The following is an 18,886-nucleotide window of genomic DNA, read 5'->3' as shown; positions in this document are numbered from 1 at the left end:
ATGATATTATATTTTTACCGTCTGCTATAGTGCCAGATACACAGGACATGCTCAATAAATATATATTGAATGCGAATCAGAGAAGTGAAAAGGCTAGTTCGAAATCATGTTGCTGTTTGGCAACATGGTTCCTGATTTTAGTAATCTTGTACTAATAGTTCCAAAACCAAATGTACTATGAATATTTATCTTCTTCGTTAGTGATGACGCCCTTAAAAGCTTAGTTTTACTCAAGATAATAGATACAACAGTTTTATAATTACTTTTTAGTATGCCTTTTTCAAAACATCTAGGAAAGCCAAGAAAACAAATAAATGAAAAAATTTTGAAAAACATAACTTACCTCCACGCCCAAAATTCGCAATCTCATTTGGGCCACTATTGCTGTTGTTTACTGGCAAGCTCGTGGCTGGCCATGAATCAGCAAGCCATGGATAACTGGGATCACCAGCATTTAGAAGACCTGGGCGGCTAAAACAGGAATTAAAAGGAAATCAATCCATGGAACTCAATGAGAGATTTGGACATCAGTCTCATGAACTAAAATGGATTAAAGAATTTAAGATTTTAATTCACTTTCAAATTAAAATCTGTAGGCTCTCAAGAATTAAGGAACTTTAGCAGTTCACTAGGCTATATATAGATCAACCCTGTCAGTGGAAGCCGAAGAGTGCTGCCTGGGATTCTGCTGATACCCAAATGAATTCAGTCGTCTTCCCTGAAACTGGTGGGAAACTGGTAACATAGCAGCGTCCCGAAACAAGGTCTGATGATAAACTGGCACCTCAAGGGAACAATTGCTCAGTATCAGCCATTTCCAGGACTTTGAACTATTGCTTCCTTAATTCCTGCAGCTCCCATATTTATCTGTCCCCTATAGGCTATAACCCCTGATATGGGCCCTCATGCTTGATTAGAGGCAAGGAACTTAAGGGAAATTAATGAACAGTATTTATACTGTTCCATCAATAGCACATTTTCAGGTTCTCTAAATTTAAAATATTAGGAGGATATTAAAGGTTTTTTTAAAGATCCACTGTGGTCTGATCCAGCATGTGTATATAATCTACGAAGAAAACTTCCTTCATAACCTATTTAATAAAGAATTCCCATCTTTAAAATAAAAGATGGGATTCTGGTCACTTTCCAGATTATTAGCATATTTACAGAGATACAGCAACATCTATAGTCATTGTACTTTTTTTTCTGATAGACCCTTTGTGATACAATCCCTAAGAGAAACATGTGTTTCTATGGAAACTGCAATAAGAAGATCCAACTGCTTTCTTGCTACATCCACTAGCTCTCATTAGACCTAATCTCTTTTTGCTAAAATATTGATTAAATGGGAGATTGGAAGTTATTACCAGAGCCTAATTACAATCTCTATATCGGCAAAGGGAAAATAGATGAGGATATATGGGTTTGTTATCAACTTTTATCAATTTCAATTGAGTATCCAAAGTTGTGGAATCCAGTCTGATCGATCTACAGCCGATTCATCATCCATGAATCATTTACTTTGTGATCGATTATGTGTAATTGTTCACTCACAGCAATTTAGTGAGAACCAATAAGGAATCTTAAACAACAGCAACTTCATTTGCTAATGTCTAATTAATGCAATAAACATCCTGCTAACAAATGAACACATTCCTTGTGATATTTACTACTAATTTCTTCAGGGGCCTCTGGGAGATATGAAACATCTGGACTTGATTCCTCTAAAGTGCACAACAGATAGGCCATTAAACCTTGTGGTAAGCCATTTAATTCCTCCTAGAATTCTCACTTATAAGTGATTGTTTATTACAATAATAGCCTCTTACTATAGAGTTTCCTCAGTCCTGATTAAAAATAATAATTTAAAATATCTCCTCAGTATACCTTCCATTGCTCATTAGTCCTCCATCTCCTCTTTGAAATGTAACTGTAAAAAAAAAAAAGAAACATACACAAGTAGTCAATATTAATTATGATTAATAACAACTACATATTGGCCCTTAGTTTAGAGCTGAAACCTCTGGGAATTTTAACAAAATATAATTAACATAATTGTACAGAGAATAAGAAGCAGTGGTTTGGCCTAAAGCAAAGCTATCATTTGCTCCATCTTTAATAAGACATTGAAATATTCCTCAAGCCAAACATATGGTTAAGTCAAAGGGGCAATTTTTATTTGGGTGTCAATTGGTATATACATGGTATTGGAAGATTGACATGCAATAATGAGGAATTATCAAATCATGACTTTTAATGTTAACGTATTGGTGTCCTAATCAGAGGGCATAATGCAAAATGCACATAGTTGAAACTGAAACAGGATAGTCCAAACAGATAATATCCTTTTAATGAAACAAGTGAAAGTACTGATTGACAACACATTCCTCCCCATCACAGATCCTTTTAGAGACATTAAGAAGCACTATGAGTTGAAATAGTATAATTACAAAGACATGAACTGTAATGAATGGAGAATAGATAATGTATTGGGTGCTTTGTTTCATTAGCCAACTCTTACAAAAATGAAACTTTCAAATAATTGATACTGAATATATTCCAATTGTATATAATGATTACAAAACTTAAGTCCTTTTTAAAACTGTGGAACTTATTAGCAATATCAAGAAGTATCCAGGAGGGCCACAGCTGAAGAATCCACTCCCTCTGGTCACTAGATTCCATTCTACAAAGCTAACAACATGAAAGTGGGCTTCAAGGATTGGCCAAAGAAGGTAAATATCAGTTTGGGTCCATCATCCCGTATCCAAAACCTTTGCAGCTAAATTTATTTGGAATTCAAAATGCTTCAGATCTGAGATAGGTAATATGATGCATACTGCAGAGAGGGTCTAAGGCAGCAAATGTATTTAAAATTATTGTTTTTGCAATGAGATGTGAATATTCATGATTAGTGGAAAAAAGTCTATAAATAACTTCATATTATTTTCGACCAAATTTTGCCACAAAATTACTTAACTAGAAAATCATTGGGAAAAAAAAATTGGTGATTAGAAGTTTATGGATTGCAAAATTGCAATTTTGACCAAAATTAGTATGGATCAGCTAAACCAATCCCTGGGGATGAAGGCAAAAATACCATTTCACAGATGTGAATCCAACATATCCTATCTTTGGAAAATACTGATTAGATTTCCTGTGATTACTTGGTGAGCAAAAGTAAAAATAAAATTTTATGAATTGATTCATATTTTTAATAAACTAAGGTCATATTGCTACTTAAAGTGCACACATAGTAAATACTTTCTCATTTGGATAATCTCTCCATCATTCACCTCTTTCTCAAGTTTGAGCTAATAAATATGATCACTCTTTAGATCTTATAACTTTCTAAATGTAGTTCCCCAATCCCTTCCCTAAGGTCATCTCAGGATATATCTCTCATGGCATCATAATTAGGCAATAAGATGGCTAAGGTTCTTTCAGGAATTCATGAAGCAGTGCTTTCAGAAACATCTTGGCACCTAAAAGTACATTGCCTTATCAAGTTTTTAGGTAACTTGTCAAGTGAATTATAAAACAATCCTTACATAACCTTTGTACCTGCCCACGACTGGCTATGGACAGCTCCTTGGAGAAAATAAAAGAATACTGATCACTAATCTGCTTCCTGATGGATTCAGTTGTTGGGAATCAACAATCAGCAGTGTATCCACACCACACTGGGTCCCTTTAATAACTGCTTTTAAGAACAACAATAAAAAATTGATCTGAAACAATTATTGAAAAGAACTGAGCACTGGTGGTATTAAATACAGGCCTGATTAGGAGGAAAAAACACAAAATGTGAAAACAGTACAGCTAATTAGCTTTCTATCTGATGTGACTTCCTAGTTATGTGGATTTTTAATGGACTATCAAGTGATTGTTTTACTCTGGTAAAAGAGAGCTAAGATAATGCTGTGAATATCATTGTGAATATGCAAATCAACAGGTACTGATGGGCTACACCTCCAAATGTGCTGTTTAGGAGATACATGGGGAGGAGCTGAGCCCTTCTCTCTAACTTAGATGCTCTTTTTCCTCACCCAAACTTTCTGTTACTGTCAGAGCAATAAATGATATTAGAGAAAAAGAGGAGAACTGAAGCAGAAGCACAGAAATTAAGTTGTATTTAACTTCATGTACTTACCAATGGTAAATTTTTCATAAACTGTAAATTTTAAAGTATTATGATGCAGCACTGAAAATCTTATCCAAAAGATATCATTCAAATGGCTAATAAGCACCTGACAAGATGCTCAACATCAGTAATCATTAGGAAAGTGAAAATTAAAACTATTGGGTTAGGGCTTCCCTGGTGGCGCAGTGGTTGAGAGTCCGCCTGCTAATGCAGGGGACACGGGTTCGTGCCCCGGTCCGGGAAGATGCCACATGCCGCAGAGCGGCTGGGCCTGTGAGCCATGGCCGCTGAGCCTGTGCGTCCGGAGCCTGTGCTCCGCAACGGGAGAGGCCACAACAGTGAGAGGCCCGCATAGCGCAGAAAAAAAACTATTGGGTTGGCCAAAATTTCATTCAGCTCTTACGGAAAAACCAGAATGAAATTTCTGGCCAACCCAATACAATAAGCTGTTACTTCACACCTATTAGGTTGGCTGCTATGCAAGAAACATAAAATAAGCATTAACAAGAATGTGGAGGAATTGAAACCCTTGTGCACTGTTGGTGGAAGGTAAAATGGTGCAGCCATAGTTGAAAACAGTATGTTGGTTCCTCAAAAAATTAAAAATAGAATTACCGTAAGATCCATCAATTCCGTTTCCAAAGGAATTGAAATCAGGGTCTCAAAGAGATATTTGTACATCCATGTTCATTGTAACATTATTCATAATAGCTAAAATGTGGAAGCAAACCAAGCATCCAGTGATGGATGAATGGATCAGCAAAGTGTACATATAGACACAATGGAACATTATTCAGCCTTGAAAAGGAAGGAATTTCTGAAATATGCTAAAACTTTGATGTATCTTGAGGACATTATGCTAAGTGAAATAAGCCAGTCACAAAAAGATAAATACTGTATGAGTCCACTTCTATGAGGTACTTAGAGCAGTCAAAATCATAGAGACAGAAAGAAGAATGACGGTTGTGAGGGGCTGGGGGGAGGGGGTAATAGGGAGTTATTGTTTACTGGATATAGATTTCCAGTTTTAGAAGATGAAAAGATTTATGGATATGGATGGTGGTGATGGTTGCACACCATGAATGTATTTAATGCCACTGAATTGTACACTTAAAAATGGTCAAGATAGTAAGTTTTATGTAATGTTCATTTTACCACAATAAAAAATTGAAAAAAAAATTTATCAAGTTAATTTACAGCTGTGTTAGAGTATGGACTCTATGGTATGGTCCATATTTACCAAATGAGAATTAAATGTTGTGAATAAAAGAATTTTAAATTTCAAAACTTTCAAGACATATCGATTTCCTATTTGTATTCCAAATCATTAAACTGTTTTCAAATGGTTCTAGACCGCTAAAAGACTGTCAAAATATTTCATAAAGACATTTATCTTTGTACCTCTGCATACCAACTGTACAAAGGCAAAAATACACAGTCATTATGTAAATACATAATTGACTTAAAATGGCTCATGGATACAATTTGATATACATGAGAATCTTCAATTTTGTATGTTTCTATCAGGAGAGAAAAAGAACAACAAAAAACAATACCTTTACATAATAAGGTTGATTAGTTGTCTTTTTAAAGCAAGGGAAAGAGAGAGAACACTTTTTTGAGTATCCTTTTCTTCCCATGCTCCAAAACTTTTAGATTTGTTCCATTTTGAAAAGTAGACCAAAAATAACTGAGTTCTATTAGACCATGAGATCAAAAGCAGACTAGAGGGCTTCCCTGGTGGCACAGTGGTTGAGAGTCTGCCTGCTGATGCAGGGGGCACGGGTTCGTGCCTCGGTCCGGGAAGATCCCACATGCCGCGGAGCGGCTGGGCCCGTGAGCCATGGCTGCTCAGTCTGCGCTAAGGATGAACAATCAGAACTCCTAAAATGGAAGTCATATTTGGTGTTTTGATCAGCATTTTTTGCATGTGCAGAGAGAGAAAAACATAAAAATAAATGCCACAACAAAGTGAAAGCTGTTTTGAGGTAGCTCTCATTTCAGAGATGTTGAACTACCTTAAAGCTGAAAGCAAGAGGGTGGGGAGGGTAGGTGGTTGGACAATCTTGCTCTAGTCACTATTTTGATAATCACAGTGTGGTAACTTTGTGCTTATCAGAATTAAATTTGAAATAAGTGTGAATCTTTACCAGGAGTTTCTGCTAGCATCTAAAATTAAGAATTTTCAAGGGAGCAACATAGAGAAGTTTTTATTGCTAAAACTGACTGACTAGTGCTAAGGTTTCCAAAAAGCTCTATAGACACCACAATCTTAAATGTTTTAGAATTGCATTAAATATTCTGAATTTATTGCAATATTTATAAAAGATATAAGGTAAAGAGATTTTGCAAGTTCATATCATACACAAAGTACCTCTACTATTATCTGACAGGATTAATCCTAATCTCTCACTTTCTAGAATTGAGGGGGAAGGGAAACAGAGCTACGTGGTAAATTGACATTTTGAGGTAAGGAAGCTTTCAGAGTGCCTATCTCTAGTAGGCCACATTTTCCTACTCCAAATGGAAACTTTAATGTTGCCAGCCAAGCCTCACTCCCTTTCCTGATAAGCTATTTCTCAACTATGAATGTAGATTAATCCTCTTTTAATAAGCATTAACTCAAGCCCAGATAATCAGAGTATAAAAATTCCATCAAATCTTTTAGCTGTCTTAGGGTCATTTTGTCAAATAATTTCACCAAGGGTTTAAAACCTATGCATGAAGTGTTTGGTATTTCATAATTTGCTCACTTATTTATATATATTTACTGAGTTTAATAAAATCTGTTCTCCTCAAAGGTAATATTCATAAAAGAGAACTCACCCCTTTAAAAGCGAAAATGTTTATTTTCATTAAAAAGTTGGTGACTTAAAAATTGTGAATATGAACAACATAAGTTTGAAAAGAATTGTGTAGCCTTCATGAAGATTATAATACAATATATAGAATCTTCATGAAGGCTGCATGGCTTTTATTCAAACTTATGTCATTCACTTTTCTATTCACAAATACCATTAATACATATAATCAAACATTTACTCTCGATTCAAAATCACCTAGTATTTTCTGCCTAAACATGTTTACAATTCTATTTCACCTGGTAATTCAGGTAGTGAATTCTTCTGGCAGTCAGGAACCTCACATGCAGTGACAAGCAGACTGATAGTGTTCAATGAAGATTAACATAAATAACACTGCATGTTACTCTAGAAAAATATAAAATGATTTCATGTAGAATATGAGATATGAGGATACCTTTCTCATTCCAGCTGCCCTTCTTTGAGCCACGAGCAAAACTGTCGTGCGTGTTTGTGTCTAAAGAATTTAAATAAAGAATAAATAGGAAAAAATTGAATAGGAAGTTAGTGTGTAATTTCGCCCTGGGGAAATCTCCAAGTTCTTCTATGTAAAGGAGCAAAACACGTTCAGGCCAAATTCTACTCTCAGATCATTTAAATGTATAAGTTTACATTTGATTCTTGATAGTTGCTTTTACAATCTAAGGTGCTAATCCACTAGAGTTCTATGATCAATATGTTAAATCCTCTGAAACATAAGAAAAATATCAACACTGAGTAGCATGCCATTTTTTTTACCTTCCTTTTAAGCATTCAAATATAATTTTCCACATGGAGATGGAGAATCAAAGATTAGCCACAATAAAATCAGCGGATGAGTTTTTGCCTGTACAGAGTGAATGGAAAGTATCCTGCCGAGAGTTAGATTCTCCACTCTGCAAGTTATTTCTTCTCCCCACTAGTTAAAATCTTCCCTCTGGTGGTTAAAATCTACCTGTGGGGCTTCCCTGGTGGCACAGTGGTTGAGAGTCCGCCTGCCGATGCGGGGGACATGGGTTCGTGCCCTGGTCCGGGAAGATCCCACATGCCGCGGAGCGGCTGGGCCCGTGAGCCATGGCCGCTGAGCCTGCGCGTCCGGAGCCTGTGCTCCGCAACGGGAGAGGCCACAACAGTGAGAGGCCCGCGTACCGCAAAAAAATAAAAATAAAAATAAAATCTACCTGTGATGGTTAAGAAGACTTGGAATGAAGTAGGCAAAAGCAAGTGCTGAAATCAAATTTTACCTGCTTTTCAATTCTACTTAGGATCAGTCTAGCTTATTAAAATGCATGTTTCTTAATTTACATCAATTGCAGCAGAGTTTAAGTATAATCCAAGATCAAATTTGGGGTTTGAAATAAATGAAGACATTTTTTGTTATAAATTAATTTAAATACCGATCCCAAAGTAAACTTTCATTTATTTGAAAAAAAAGTTATTGCTATCATAAATCAATAAGAAAATTTTGAAACTATATAGATATTACCATGTAGTAAAAAGTGGAAACATTAGACTTTTCATTTTGTGAGTAAAATTACATTGCTTTAATGTTACTGGGTTTAGTTTTCATGCTTGTTAAATTATAAGATTTCCAGAGAAATTTTTATGAAAACCAAAAATAAACAGAACTAGTACACATAGACTATTTTCTCTATAATTTTTATAAAACACTTCAGAGAAAAATATCCCTGTACGAAATCCCTGTGCTCTTAAAATGGATCATTAGCTCATGCATGAAGTATCAGAAATTTAAACATACGATAAATACACACTACACTAATCATTCCTATTTAAAATCCTCATATTCTCAAGAATATAAAAATTCCAGGAGGTGGAGGATAGGATATTTCTGGAGGGAAATGTGTAGAGAATATCGCCAGGTCAGATATGTAATGCTAAGTACCTGTGGTTTGGATTTTCATTTGCTTCTCACCTAGAAGAGAACAGCAGTTGCTGGAAGGTAAATTACCAGCTGAAGGTGAATCCATTCTGAGAGTCAGCCATCTATCAATTAAGTGCAAAAGTTCAGAAAGGCTGCTCTGTGGCTTGGTCTAATTCCAAAATATTTGAAGTGCATAGCACCTTCCGAGTTAGCAGTTCTTCTACAAGCAGATGGATATCAATCACAATGAGAACTGATAATAAGAAATGTACTACTCTTGTCAAGCTCAAAGACCAACAGATATTTTTAAATTAAATGCATAGGTTTTGCAAAGAACTACTGTTTTAAAAAAAAGAAGAAAAAAGGCTATCTGACATAATTTTACTAAAAACATAAACTACTAATTATGAGACCTATGCTATTTTGAAGGAGTGAGTGAATAAAGATGTATGGAGGGTAAAAATGCAACACTCCAAACGTGGCATCTTAGAACTTTGTACTGAAGTGACTAGCATAGTCAATCTTTTATTATTTTCACTAAAGCCAAGCAATGAGATAAAACATAAAAATAGTCCTTGAATTAAATCATTCTTCCTTATTTCTCATGTGATTTATATGAGCGTGTCACAGAGACGAAATGGAACGTGGTGATTGACTAAACAGACAGGTTGATGGACAATACCTTCAGGGAATGAAAGCAGAGGACTGGACTGCAAAACAAGAAGTTATGTTAAAGTATCATTAATGTTCATGACTCTGACACTCAGCAGTTATTGCCCAGCATACCTTTCCAGGAAGAATCACTCACTGGTAGGATGATAAAGCACTCAGATGACAAAGCATAAGGATGCAGGCATCAGTAACCAATGAGAAATGAGAATGGCAGAGCAATAGGAAGTCACAAAGCATGAAAGGCCCTTTTCAATGGATACATTATACTACCTTCTCTAGTCCTGGGAATTTGTTCTAACCAGTAACTAATAAACTTTATTTTCACAAAATTTAGACATGAGCCACAGTGTGATCGTCAAATGATCGTATTTAAATGCTATCGAATAACAAGAAAGACAACCAAGTGGGTGCTATTCCTTTTATTTTGAACTATACTCAGAAGCTCAGACACCTACAAGCTACAGCAGCGGATAAACTTAATAAGAATTGAAGCCTCTGTCAAAGTCACCTAACACATTTATGCTTCTTACTAAAGTAAAAATTAGAAATAGAAGATGAATAAAATATCTCAAAAACTTTTAAATATTTGTAGGACGATGGTAAATTAAAATTGTTCCCTTGTAAATTCTACAAAGTGTGAAATATTGTGAGACAATTTCTTTTGATGATCATTGTTAGAGAAAGTACTTAAAAGGCATTGCAATTTAAACTGTAATTGAATATAGCTTCAGTATTGAGTTCATTTGTCAATCACTGACTTGATAATTTTCTCTCTCTCTCTCTCTTCCTTGGAAGTATTTTGAAGGCCATAATTTTGGACATCCTTAAAATTCCTGTTCTTGATTCTAAGAAGAAAACATTTTTGCGAATAAGTAGAACACCAACGGTCTTCTTTTTCTTCTGCTGCTTCTCCTTTTTCTTCCTTCTAAAATACCTATTGGTCCCTTTGAAATAGACATCCTATTTAAGTGACTAGTAAATGACTTAATTCATGCCTCATCAGTCTCATCAATCCTGGTGAGATTTTTTTTGCTTCATTTGTATTTTCCATCTGAGACACAGTTTATATTGTAATCTGTACCATGAAATACAAAGAACTACATTTCAAATCTTTTCTCTTTTTTTCTGAGCATTTTAGGAATGCTCTTGCTTAAATTCCCTTTTCAAACAACGGTGTCATAGCATGCAAGGTGTGTGCGTGTGTGTGTGTGTGTGTGTGTGTGTGTTGAACTAGTGGAGAAAAATGTCTAAGCACTTTATCAGTGTGCATTCTTCTTATGCTTCCTTGGAGATACAAGCAAAAAGATTGCCTTATGGTCATAATGTGATATGGTGAAGAGCAGTGCATTAAAGCATGTTGTCTGTAATTGTTTAAATCAAGCCCAAAACATCCATTCATTCACTCAGTTATTCCATTCCGTTCCTTCCCTTGAATTTTGTCATATTTCTAAAGATAAGACATTTTTTTAGCTGGAAATAGCCTCTTACCAGCATAATTACTGAGTCCCTTTCTCTTCTTTCTTCGCCAATACAACCAGATGCTAAAACCCATCAGAATTACCCAGCAGGCACCACCAATACCAGCTATAAAAGCTGGTTGCTTCACAACATCAGTGATTTGCTCAGTTATGCTGTTATTGTTCTCAGTAATGACAACTTCATTCCTTCCCCCTATGGAAGAAACAACAGTGTTAGTGTTAGTAAATATTAAGACAAATAAACCCACAAAAATACATATATGGTATGCCAAAGGCACAGAAGATTAGAACATTCTTTGAAGCAGGTAATATTTGTTGTGTCCTGAGCCTGTCACAATTTATTGGTAAGCATATTTTGTAAGTTTCAGAAAAAGAATCAAATCATAAGTTTGAAATGTGATTAAGAACATTGCTCCCTTGTGTTTTGTTTTGCTGTGGACAGATTCAGAACCACTTCTTGATTTATTGCCTCATAAATAAGTACTAAAACAAGTGCTGTGAGCTGAAATAATAGTAACCTTTCTTCAGTTAGGCAAAGCATTTTGTAATATAATTCTCATTTTTTTAAAAAAAGCAACTACAACATTTAACGCCAGGTATTTGAAAATTACCTTCCCCCTACAGCACTGCCTAAATACAAATGTTCAAAATATTGCCCTTAGTATTCTACCAAAGGTCTTATTTTGATCAAACATACTTTAATTTTCTGGAAGGTATTAAAATTACTATATTAAACAATGACAATTATGTAAACATCTTTTCATAGAGATTAGTATCTACAGTTAAAACATCATGAAAAGATAAAATTCCTAAATGTCCTTAAAGTATTTGAAACTAATTTGAAAATCCACTTAAAAGCTGGATACAAAACAACTTGAAAATTAATTCTAAGGTCTATGTAACAAAAACATACATTTAAATCTGGACTAAGATGATTCTAGTAGTCATGTTTCTGACAATTTAGCCCTCTCAGAGGTAATAAAGAAAATTTCAATCCACATTTTTAAACAGGTTTAAAACTCATGGAATCATAATATCACTGAAGAGCAAAGATTTATGTGTTTAAGAGATGAATGAATTCAGGCACTGGAAATTAAGTGATTTCTTATGTTAATATCATATCTCATTAGTAACTAATTCCAGACTTAAAAAATAAATTGTAAGCAAAATATAAATGGCAAATTTCAGCATATCACATCACAGGATGTGTAATTCTCATTGTTTCAGTTATCATAGCACTGTAATATATTAGAAAGTGCAAGGTCTTTGAAGTTCCACATTTGAGTATCATCTCTGCCACTTACTAGCTAAGTAAGCAGTGAGCTTAGGTAGGGCACTTAATCTTTTGGAATCCCTGTTTCTGTTAGTTGGCAACAGTACTATTTCATTTATTTGGGAGGATTAATTGAGACGATGTATGTAAAGAGGTTAATAGGAACACAGTAATTATAGCCCATGTAAGGCTAAGAGTTACTTTAAGGGCCACTCAGGTAGGAATAGAAGTTGTAAATTATCTAGATGTGAGAGTCCTGCAAACAATAGGTGACTTGTTTACCAAGGTTTCACCTTTCTTCCAGGGCAGAAAATTAGCCTATTTTCCCCAGCCTCCCTTGTAGCTGAGTACAACAAAGTGACTGAATATTAGCCAGTTGTACACAGGCAGATGCATACTACCTCCAGATCTGACCCATAAACCACTGTGACAATACGTCACACTCTTTCCTAGCATGTTGGATAGAAACAAGGGATCTGCGGCAGGATGCTGACCATCTAAGACAGTGGTCCCCAACCTTTTGGGCACCAGGGACCGGTTTCGTGGAAGACAATTTTTCCACGCGCGGGCGTGGAGGAGGGGAGAAGGTTCAGGCGGTAATGCGAGTGACCTGCAGATGAAGCTTGCCCGCCCACCTCTCACTTCCTGCTCTGCGGCCTGGTGCTTACCAGTCCGCGGCCCAGGGGATGGGAACCCCTGCTCTAAGAGACGTAGAGCCATTGATGGAAGGAGCCAAGTTCCGTGAAAAATTTTATGGGGTAGAAACCCCATCCTCCATTCTGCTAACTCATATTAGACTGGGCTATGAATAAGAAAGAAACTTTTATTTTGTTAAGCCAATCTGTATGCCCACTTGTTTGTTATAGCTGCTAGCATTTTTTATGGTCTAATCTGCCATTCTTGAAACGTCTTTTGTGTTAATTTCCAGATTTAAAAACTAACTTCACTTATGTAGTGAAGCTGGTTCATTTTCCTAATCTATCTGCTCTTAGTTACTATACATATAAACATAATCAAAAATGTATTTAAAATGAGCTCATATTTTCAACTTGAGACATATCAATACATATATCTGGTGATTGTGTTAAACACTAGTAGTTACTAAAAAGAAAACCCCTTATAGCACAAACAGAAAAGAAAATTCATCCTTCATTTGTGTAAAAGATCTATAAAATGTCTTATTGAATATAGTGAAATATTTATTTATGTTACCCAAAGTGTATGAGTATTTCTTGTGCTGCTAGTATTTTTAAAACAATGTTGTCAGTTGGACTAATTAGAGCACAGACATGGGATGTGTGTGACCTGTAACACTCCATTGTTCTTTCAGACAAAAAAATATAATGAAATATAATGTCTTCCTCCCACTGGACAGTAATGAAGAACAAAACTAATTTGTTGGACTAAAAATTAATTAGACACATCAGATTCGATTGTACCTATTACTGTGAAAGTTTGCAGTTGTTCCACATATTACCAACTATGTAAGGTAAGCGTGAAATAGGCAAATGATTAAGGAAACAATAGGTATATTACTAAGCAAGATTACTGAGAATTTTAAGTCAATGTAATTTTGTTATATGACATGCTGTTTGATGCTTATATATATAAATGTATTTGGTTGTATTTGTCTGTGTGTAATTGCAAACATATAAAATTATGGATATTTTGATGTAAAAGTCACCTTACCAGTGGAGACAGCAAATAAAAGAACAATACTACTTTTAAGTCTGTGTAAGGCTATTTATTATATTTATACAAATTTTAATTAAAGGTCCCTTAATGTAACTTTTTGGAATAAAAACTAAGCTGAGAAGGAATAGATGAAACAGTACATTGTCTGGCATAAGACAAATCCAAAATTATCAGCCATAAATTACATCAAATGCCAATACATGGTTTAATTAAAGCAAAGGGGAAGTGAGGAAGAGCTTGAGTCACTTCAAGTGCTGTTTCCAGTACTGAATAGACAATAGGAAAAGTGTAAATTGAAAGAGAAATGGAGATTAGCCATCACTAAATCACTTTTCAAATAAGGAATAACAGTTGTGTAGATACGGTGATCAGACAAGATGTTGAGGTAGATATGCAAGGGTAATTAAAGAAACAATTAAAGGCTTCTTCAGTACAACAGTAGATACTAAAAAGAAATAAATCTCTCGAGGACAAATAGCCTTTTCCAGGTTGAATTGTGCTTGTGTGTGTGTGTGTGCACATGTGTGCATGTGTGTGTGTGTGTTTATTTCAAGTAGTACAATTCTATTTTTTATAATTGTCTTGGATATTGTGTATTCTAACTACATGAAAAGGAGATAGAAATATTACTTATTAGATTATTTTTTATTTCATAGAAAAATTTGAAAAGTATGATATATAAACGAATTAAAAGGTACTCATTATCCACTTGATCACTCAGTCTTTTTAAAATAGTATGAGTTAAGCAAAACTTTCCATTTGATTTAAAATAATCTTAGTTAACATTATTATTTTAAGTTACCATACAATTGTTTATTCTTAACTGTCATGACATGAACTTGGGGAAATGGTGTTACTGCAATTTTTACTTGCCTCCAAATACAATAAATCCCCCAAATATTGTGAAGCAAATAGGTAGCTACTACAAACCAAAATCAAAACAAACCAACTTTTCCATGCTTGAGAATTATATTTATTACCAAAGATGACAGAAAACAAAAAGAAAACGTGAAAGGAAAATATAGATATTTGGTAATCCTACTGATCTTTGATTTAGAAAAATTACTTTCAGTCAATCTTTTTCATATATATGCTAGAAGGGCAGTGACAAAAAAAAAAAAGCGGGCTTCCCTGGTGGCGCAGTGGTTGAGAGTCTGCCGGCTGATGCAGGGGACATGGGTTCGTGCCCCGGTCCGGGAAGAGCCCACATGCCACGGAGCACCTGGGCCCATGAGCCATGGCTGCTGAGCCTGCGCATCCGGAGGCTGTGCCCGCAATGGGAGAGGCCACAACAGTGAGAGGCCCGCATACAGAAAACAAAACAAAACAAAACAAAAGCTTTGTTTGCCTATCTAGGAGCTCTCATAGAAAGCTATACCTTTCAAACATGTTTCATATATATATATATGTATATATATATATTTGTGTGTGTGTGTGTGTGTGTGTGTGTGTGTGTGTGTGTGCGGGCCTCTCACTGTTGCGGCCTCTCCTGCTGTGGAGCACAGGCTCCAGACACATAGGCTCAGCAGCCATGGCTCATGGGCCCAGCCGCTCCGCAGCATGTGGGATCTTCCCGGCAGGGGCACAAACCTGTGTCCCCTGCATCGGCAGGCGGACTCTCAACCACTGCACCACCAGGGAAGCCCTGTTTCATATTTTTTAAGTGAAAAATTACTGCCTTATTTCTAAATAACAAATATTCTAAATATTATTTAGAAAATATGTAGAAATAAGAAAAAGTTCATCTATATCTGTTAAATCCTATTGGGTGTACCTGTATTTTTCTTATTCCAATTTATTTTAGAAAACCTCAGAAGGGCAAGATTATAGGTTTCCCTCAGGTTAAGAAATTAATTCAGTTTGTATGACTAATTAAGAAAGGGAAGGCAATTTAAAGAAAAGTTAATACTATAACTTTTTAAATGTTTTTAATATATAAAAGGAAGAATACTTGGAGAATCTAAAAAAATTTAACATGACAACTGAATATTAAATCACTTCATTATATAATAAATGCATTGTAAAAAGAAACAACTTCCCAGAATTTGGTAGTATGTTCTATGTGCATATTTTAGAAAATAAACAGAAAAGAATGCAAATGGCACATTGGCTTGTATGAAACTCTGGACAAGTATTTTTAAAATATATAAACTCTAGGAAGAACATTTAAAAAGATAAAGACACCGACAAACAAATAAAATCAGGGTAAACTGAAGGGATTTCCCTTTTGAAAGAATAAAATCACTCAAGAAAAAAAAAAATCTGCATTTATGAGGCTTTCTACCCCCTTAGAGAGCTCAATCCATGCAGCACTAGGGAGATAGAACTCAAGCTGAAAATCTCAGTCTTACTTCTAGGAGGTGTCAGAAGATAACCTTTGCAGCTGCCAGTGTGACAAAAAATTAAGGGAGAAACCATGTGAAAGAGGGAGGGACAGGAGAGTGATGTTCTCAAATCTGTGTATAAATTCTCCCTCAGTACTAGTGTGAACCCTGAATTGTGCAGGCAGAAGGACGATTTCAAGGATTTGGTGAAACTCAAAAGGTAAAAGGCTGCAAAGACTGAGCAGACTCTCACTGCAGAGAAGATTGTGTTTGAAGTTTAAACTCCATCAAGTTAGGCAGACCAGATAAATATATTAGGCTTTTCACTGAAAGTCCAGGAGCACTATACTTTAGAAGTAAAAATTAAACTGAGGTTTTGCCTGAAGAATACTGTCAAAGCATAAATAGTCCATACTAACAATATGTAAAAACCAAGCCACCACAAGATCGAGATGATCAGCCAGTAACATAACTGCCTCTCAGGAAAAGAAAAACAACATTCTTCAGAAGATCACAAAATTGTATAGTATGTTTTCTACAATGTCCAGTATATAGTAAAAAATTACCAGGCATGCAAAAACAAGCAAAACAATAATAACAACCACAATAGCAAAAATGAGGAAAAGATAACCCAAGATCAAGAGGAATAGTAATCAATAGAAACGGACCATGAGATGACATGGATGTTGAAATTAGGAGGAAAGGACTTTCAAGCAACTATTACAATATGTTCATTAATTTAAAATAATAGAGTCCTAATGAATGAACACATGGGGAATTTCAGAGGGCAATGAAAAATGTAAAAGAGAACAAATGGAATTTGTATTATATAAACTGAATAATTCACTGGATACTTCCACTTCTGCCCATGAAAGGATAACAGGAATGAGACATGCCATCCCACCATAAACAAGGAAAACCTAGGCAAAATATGTGAAACAAAAGGACAGAACTATGAGAAAAAAGGAAATAAACAAGGGGAATTGTATGATATTCATATCTTTCTATCTGGAGACAATTTCTAAAATGTGATGCAATGAAGGGGAGTCCAAAAATGGCTGAATAGCATTCCTGAGTTAAAGAGACAGTAAAACTCAGGCAGACTCAGGGATTGAATTTAAGGAACAGAATATCAGATAAAGGTGGGTAATATAAAATATTTTTTCTTAGTTTTAATTTATTTGAAAGATAGTTGATTGTTTAGAGCAAAATCAATAATAATACTTTAGTTTGTGTATTGGTTTTTATTACATGTGCAGGAGTAAAATGTAGAACAATAGCAAAAAGCTTGAAAGGGAGGAAAATGGAATTATATTTTCTAAGATCCATATAGCATAGGCTAATCCTAGAGTAATCATTACAAAAATAAGTATACTTAACAATTCAATAGTGAGTGAACATAAAATATTATACAGGAAGTCATTTTATTCATCCAAAAGTAATCAGTAAATTAGGAAAATAGGAACAAAGTCCGATAAAAAAAAAAAATAGCAAAAGGGTAATTCTAAGCTCCAAAACATCAATGATCACATTAAAGATAATAAACACTCCAATTAAAAGGCAAAGATTATCATATTGGATAAAAAATAAGGCCTCAAAATATGCAATTTAAATAATACAAATGTGCATTAAATACAAAGACATAGGAGTTAAAATAAAAGGATGGAAAAAGAATCACAAAACACAAACACACAGGTGTACTAACATCAGACAGAGTAAGTTCCAAGACAAAGAATCTTACGAGGAAATAACGTGAGGCATTTCATAATAAAAAAGCATAAGTTCATTAAGAAGCTATAACAATCTTAAAATATACTCAGTTAAAACAGAGTAGCAAAATACATGAAACAAAAACTTATAAACAAAAAGGAGAAATATACAAATCTATAATTATAATAAATTGTCAGGCTCTTTTCTTATTAATTAAAAGAATGCATTAACAGAAAATAAGTCAGGACTTTAACAATACTACCAACTGATTTGACCTGATATTTATTGAACGTTCCATTTCAATATAGAAAAATAAAAATGAACATAGTTTTTAAATGCACAAGGCACACTCGCTAAAACGAAATTCTGGGCCATAAACTAAGTCTCCATATTTAAAAAGCTAAATTCATGTAAAATACACTCTCTGACCTCAGTGGAATTAAATTAGAAATCAGCAACAAAAAGCTATATGCAAAATACCAAAACATTTGGAAATTTAATAGCACATTTCCAAATAACTTCTGCAAAACCCAAAAATTTTTAGGGAAAGTGAAAAGTGTTTTCAACTTTATGATAAATGGAAACAGAACACATCAAATTTGTAAGATTCAGCTGAAGAAGTGCTTAGAGGGAAATTTATAACTTTAAATATTTGTATTAGAAAAGAAGAGAGGTCCAAATCATTGATATAAGTTTCTATCTTAAGAAGCAACATAAAAGTAAGCAGAAGAAAAAAATATCAGAAATCACTTAATTAGAAAACAAATAAATAAAACTAACAAAGCCAAAATTTGTACACTGAAAGGATTAATAAAATTGATAAATCCTTATCAAGATTAAAGTTGGAGAGAGGGAAGAGAGAGAGAGG

General features: G+C 34.7%; 1 protein-coding gene across 1 annotated transcript in view; it reads right to left on the bottom strand.

Annotated features, from left to right (window-relative positions):
* The window catches only part of ROBO2 (roundabout guidance receptor 2), an 83,219-nt gene that overhangs the window by 44,900 nt on the left and 19,433 nt on the right, over nucleotides 1-18,886 (bottom strand). Inside the window, exons 6-8 of the mRNA XM_022578293.3 lie at nucleotides 11,027-11,209; nucleotides 1,888-1,930; nucleotides 344-471 (exon numbers count right to left, since the gene is read on the bottom strand). Of these exons, the coding sequence (XP_022434001.2) occupies nucleotides 344-471; nucleotides 1,888-1,930; nucleotides 11,027-11,209 (354 nt within the window). The remainder of the gene's footprint in view (nucleotides 1-343; nucleotides 472-1,887; nucleotides 1,931-11,026; nucleotides 11,210-18,886) is intronic.

Source organism: Delphinapterus leucas, chromosome 4 (assembly GCF_059928025.1).
Source record: "Delphinapterus leucas isolate spDelLeu-1000000601 "Yukka" chromosome 4, BTC_Dleu_Yukka2, whole genome shotgun sequence".
Taxonomy (NCBI): Eukaryota; Metazoa; Chordata; class Mammalia; order Artiodactyla; family Monodontidae; genus Delphinapterus; species Delphinapterus leucas.
This window is presented reverse-complemented; position numbering and strand designations above follow the sequence as displayed.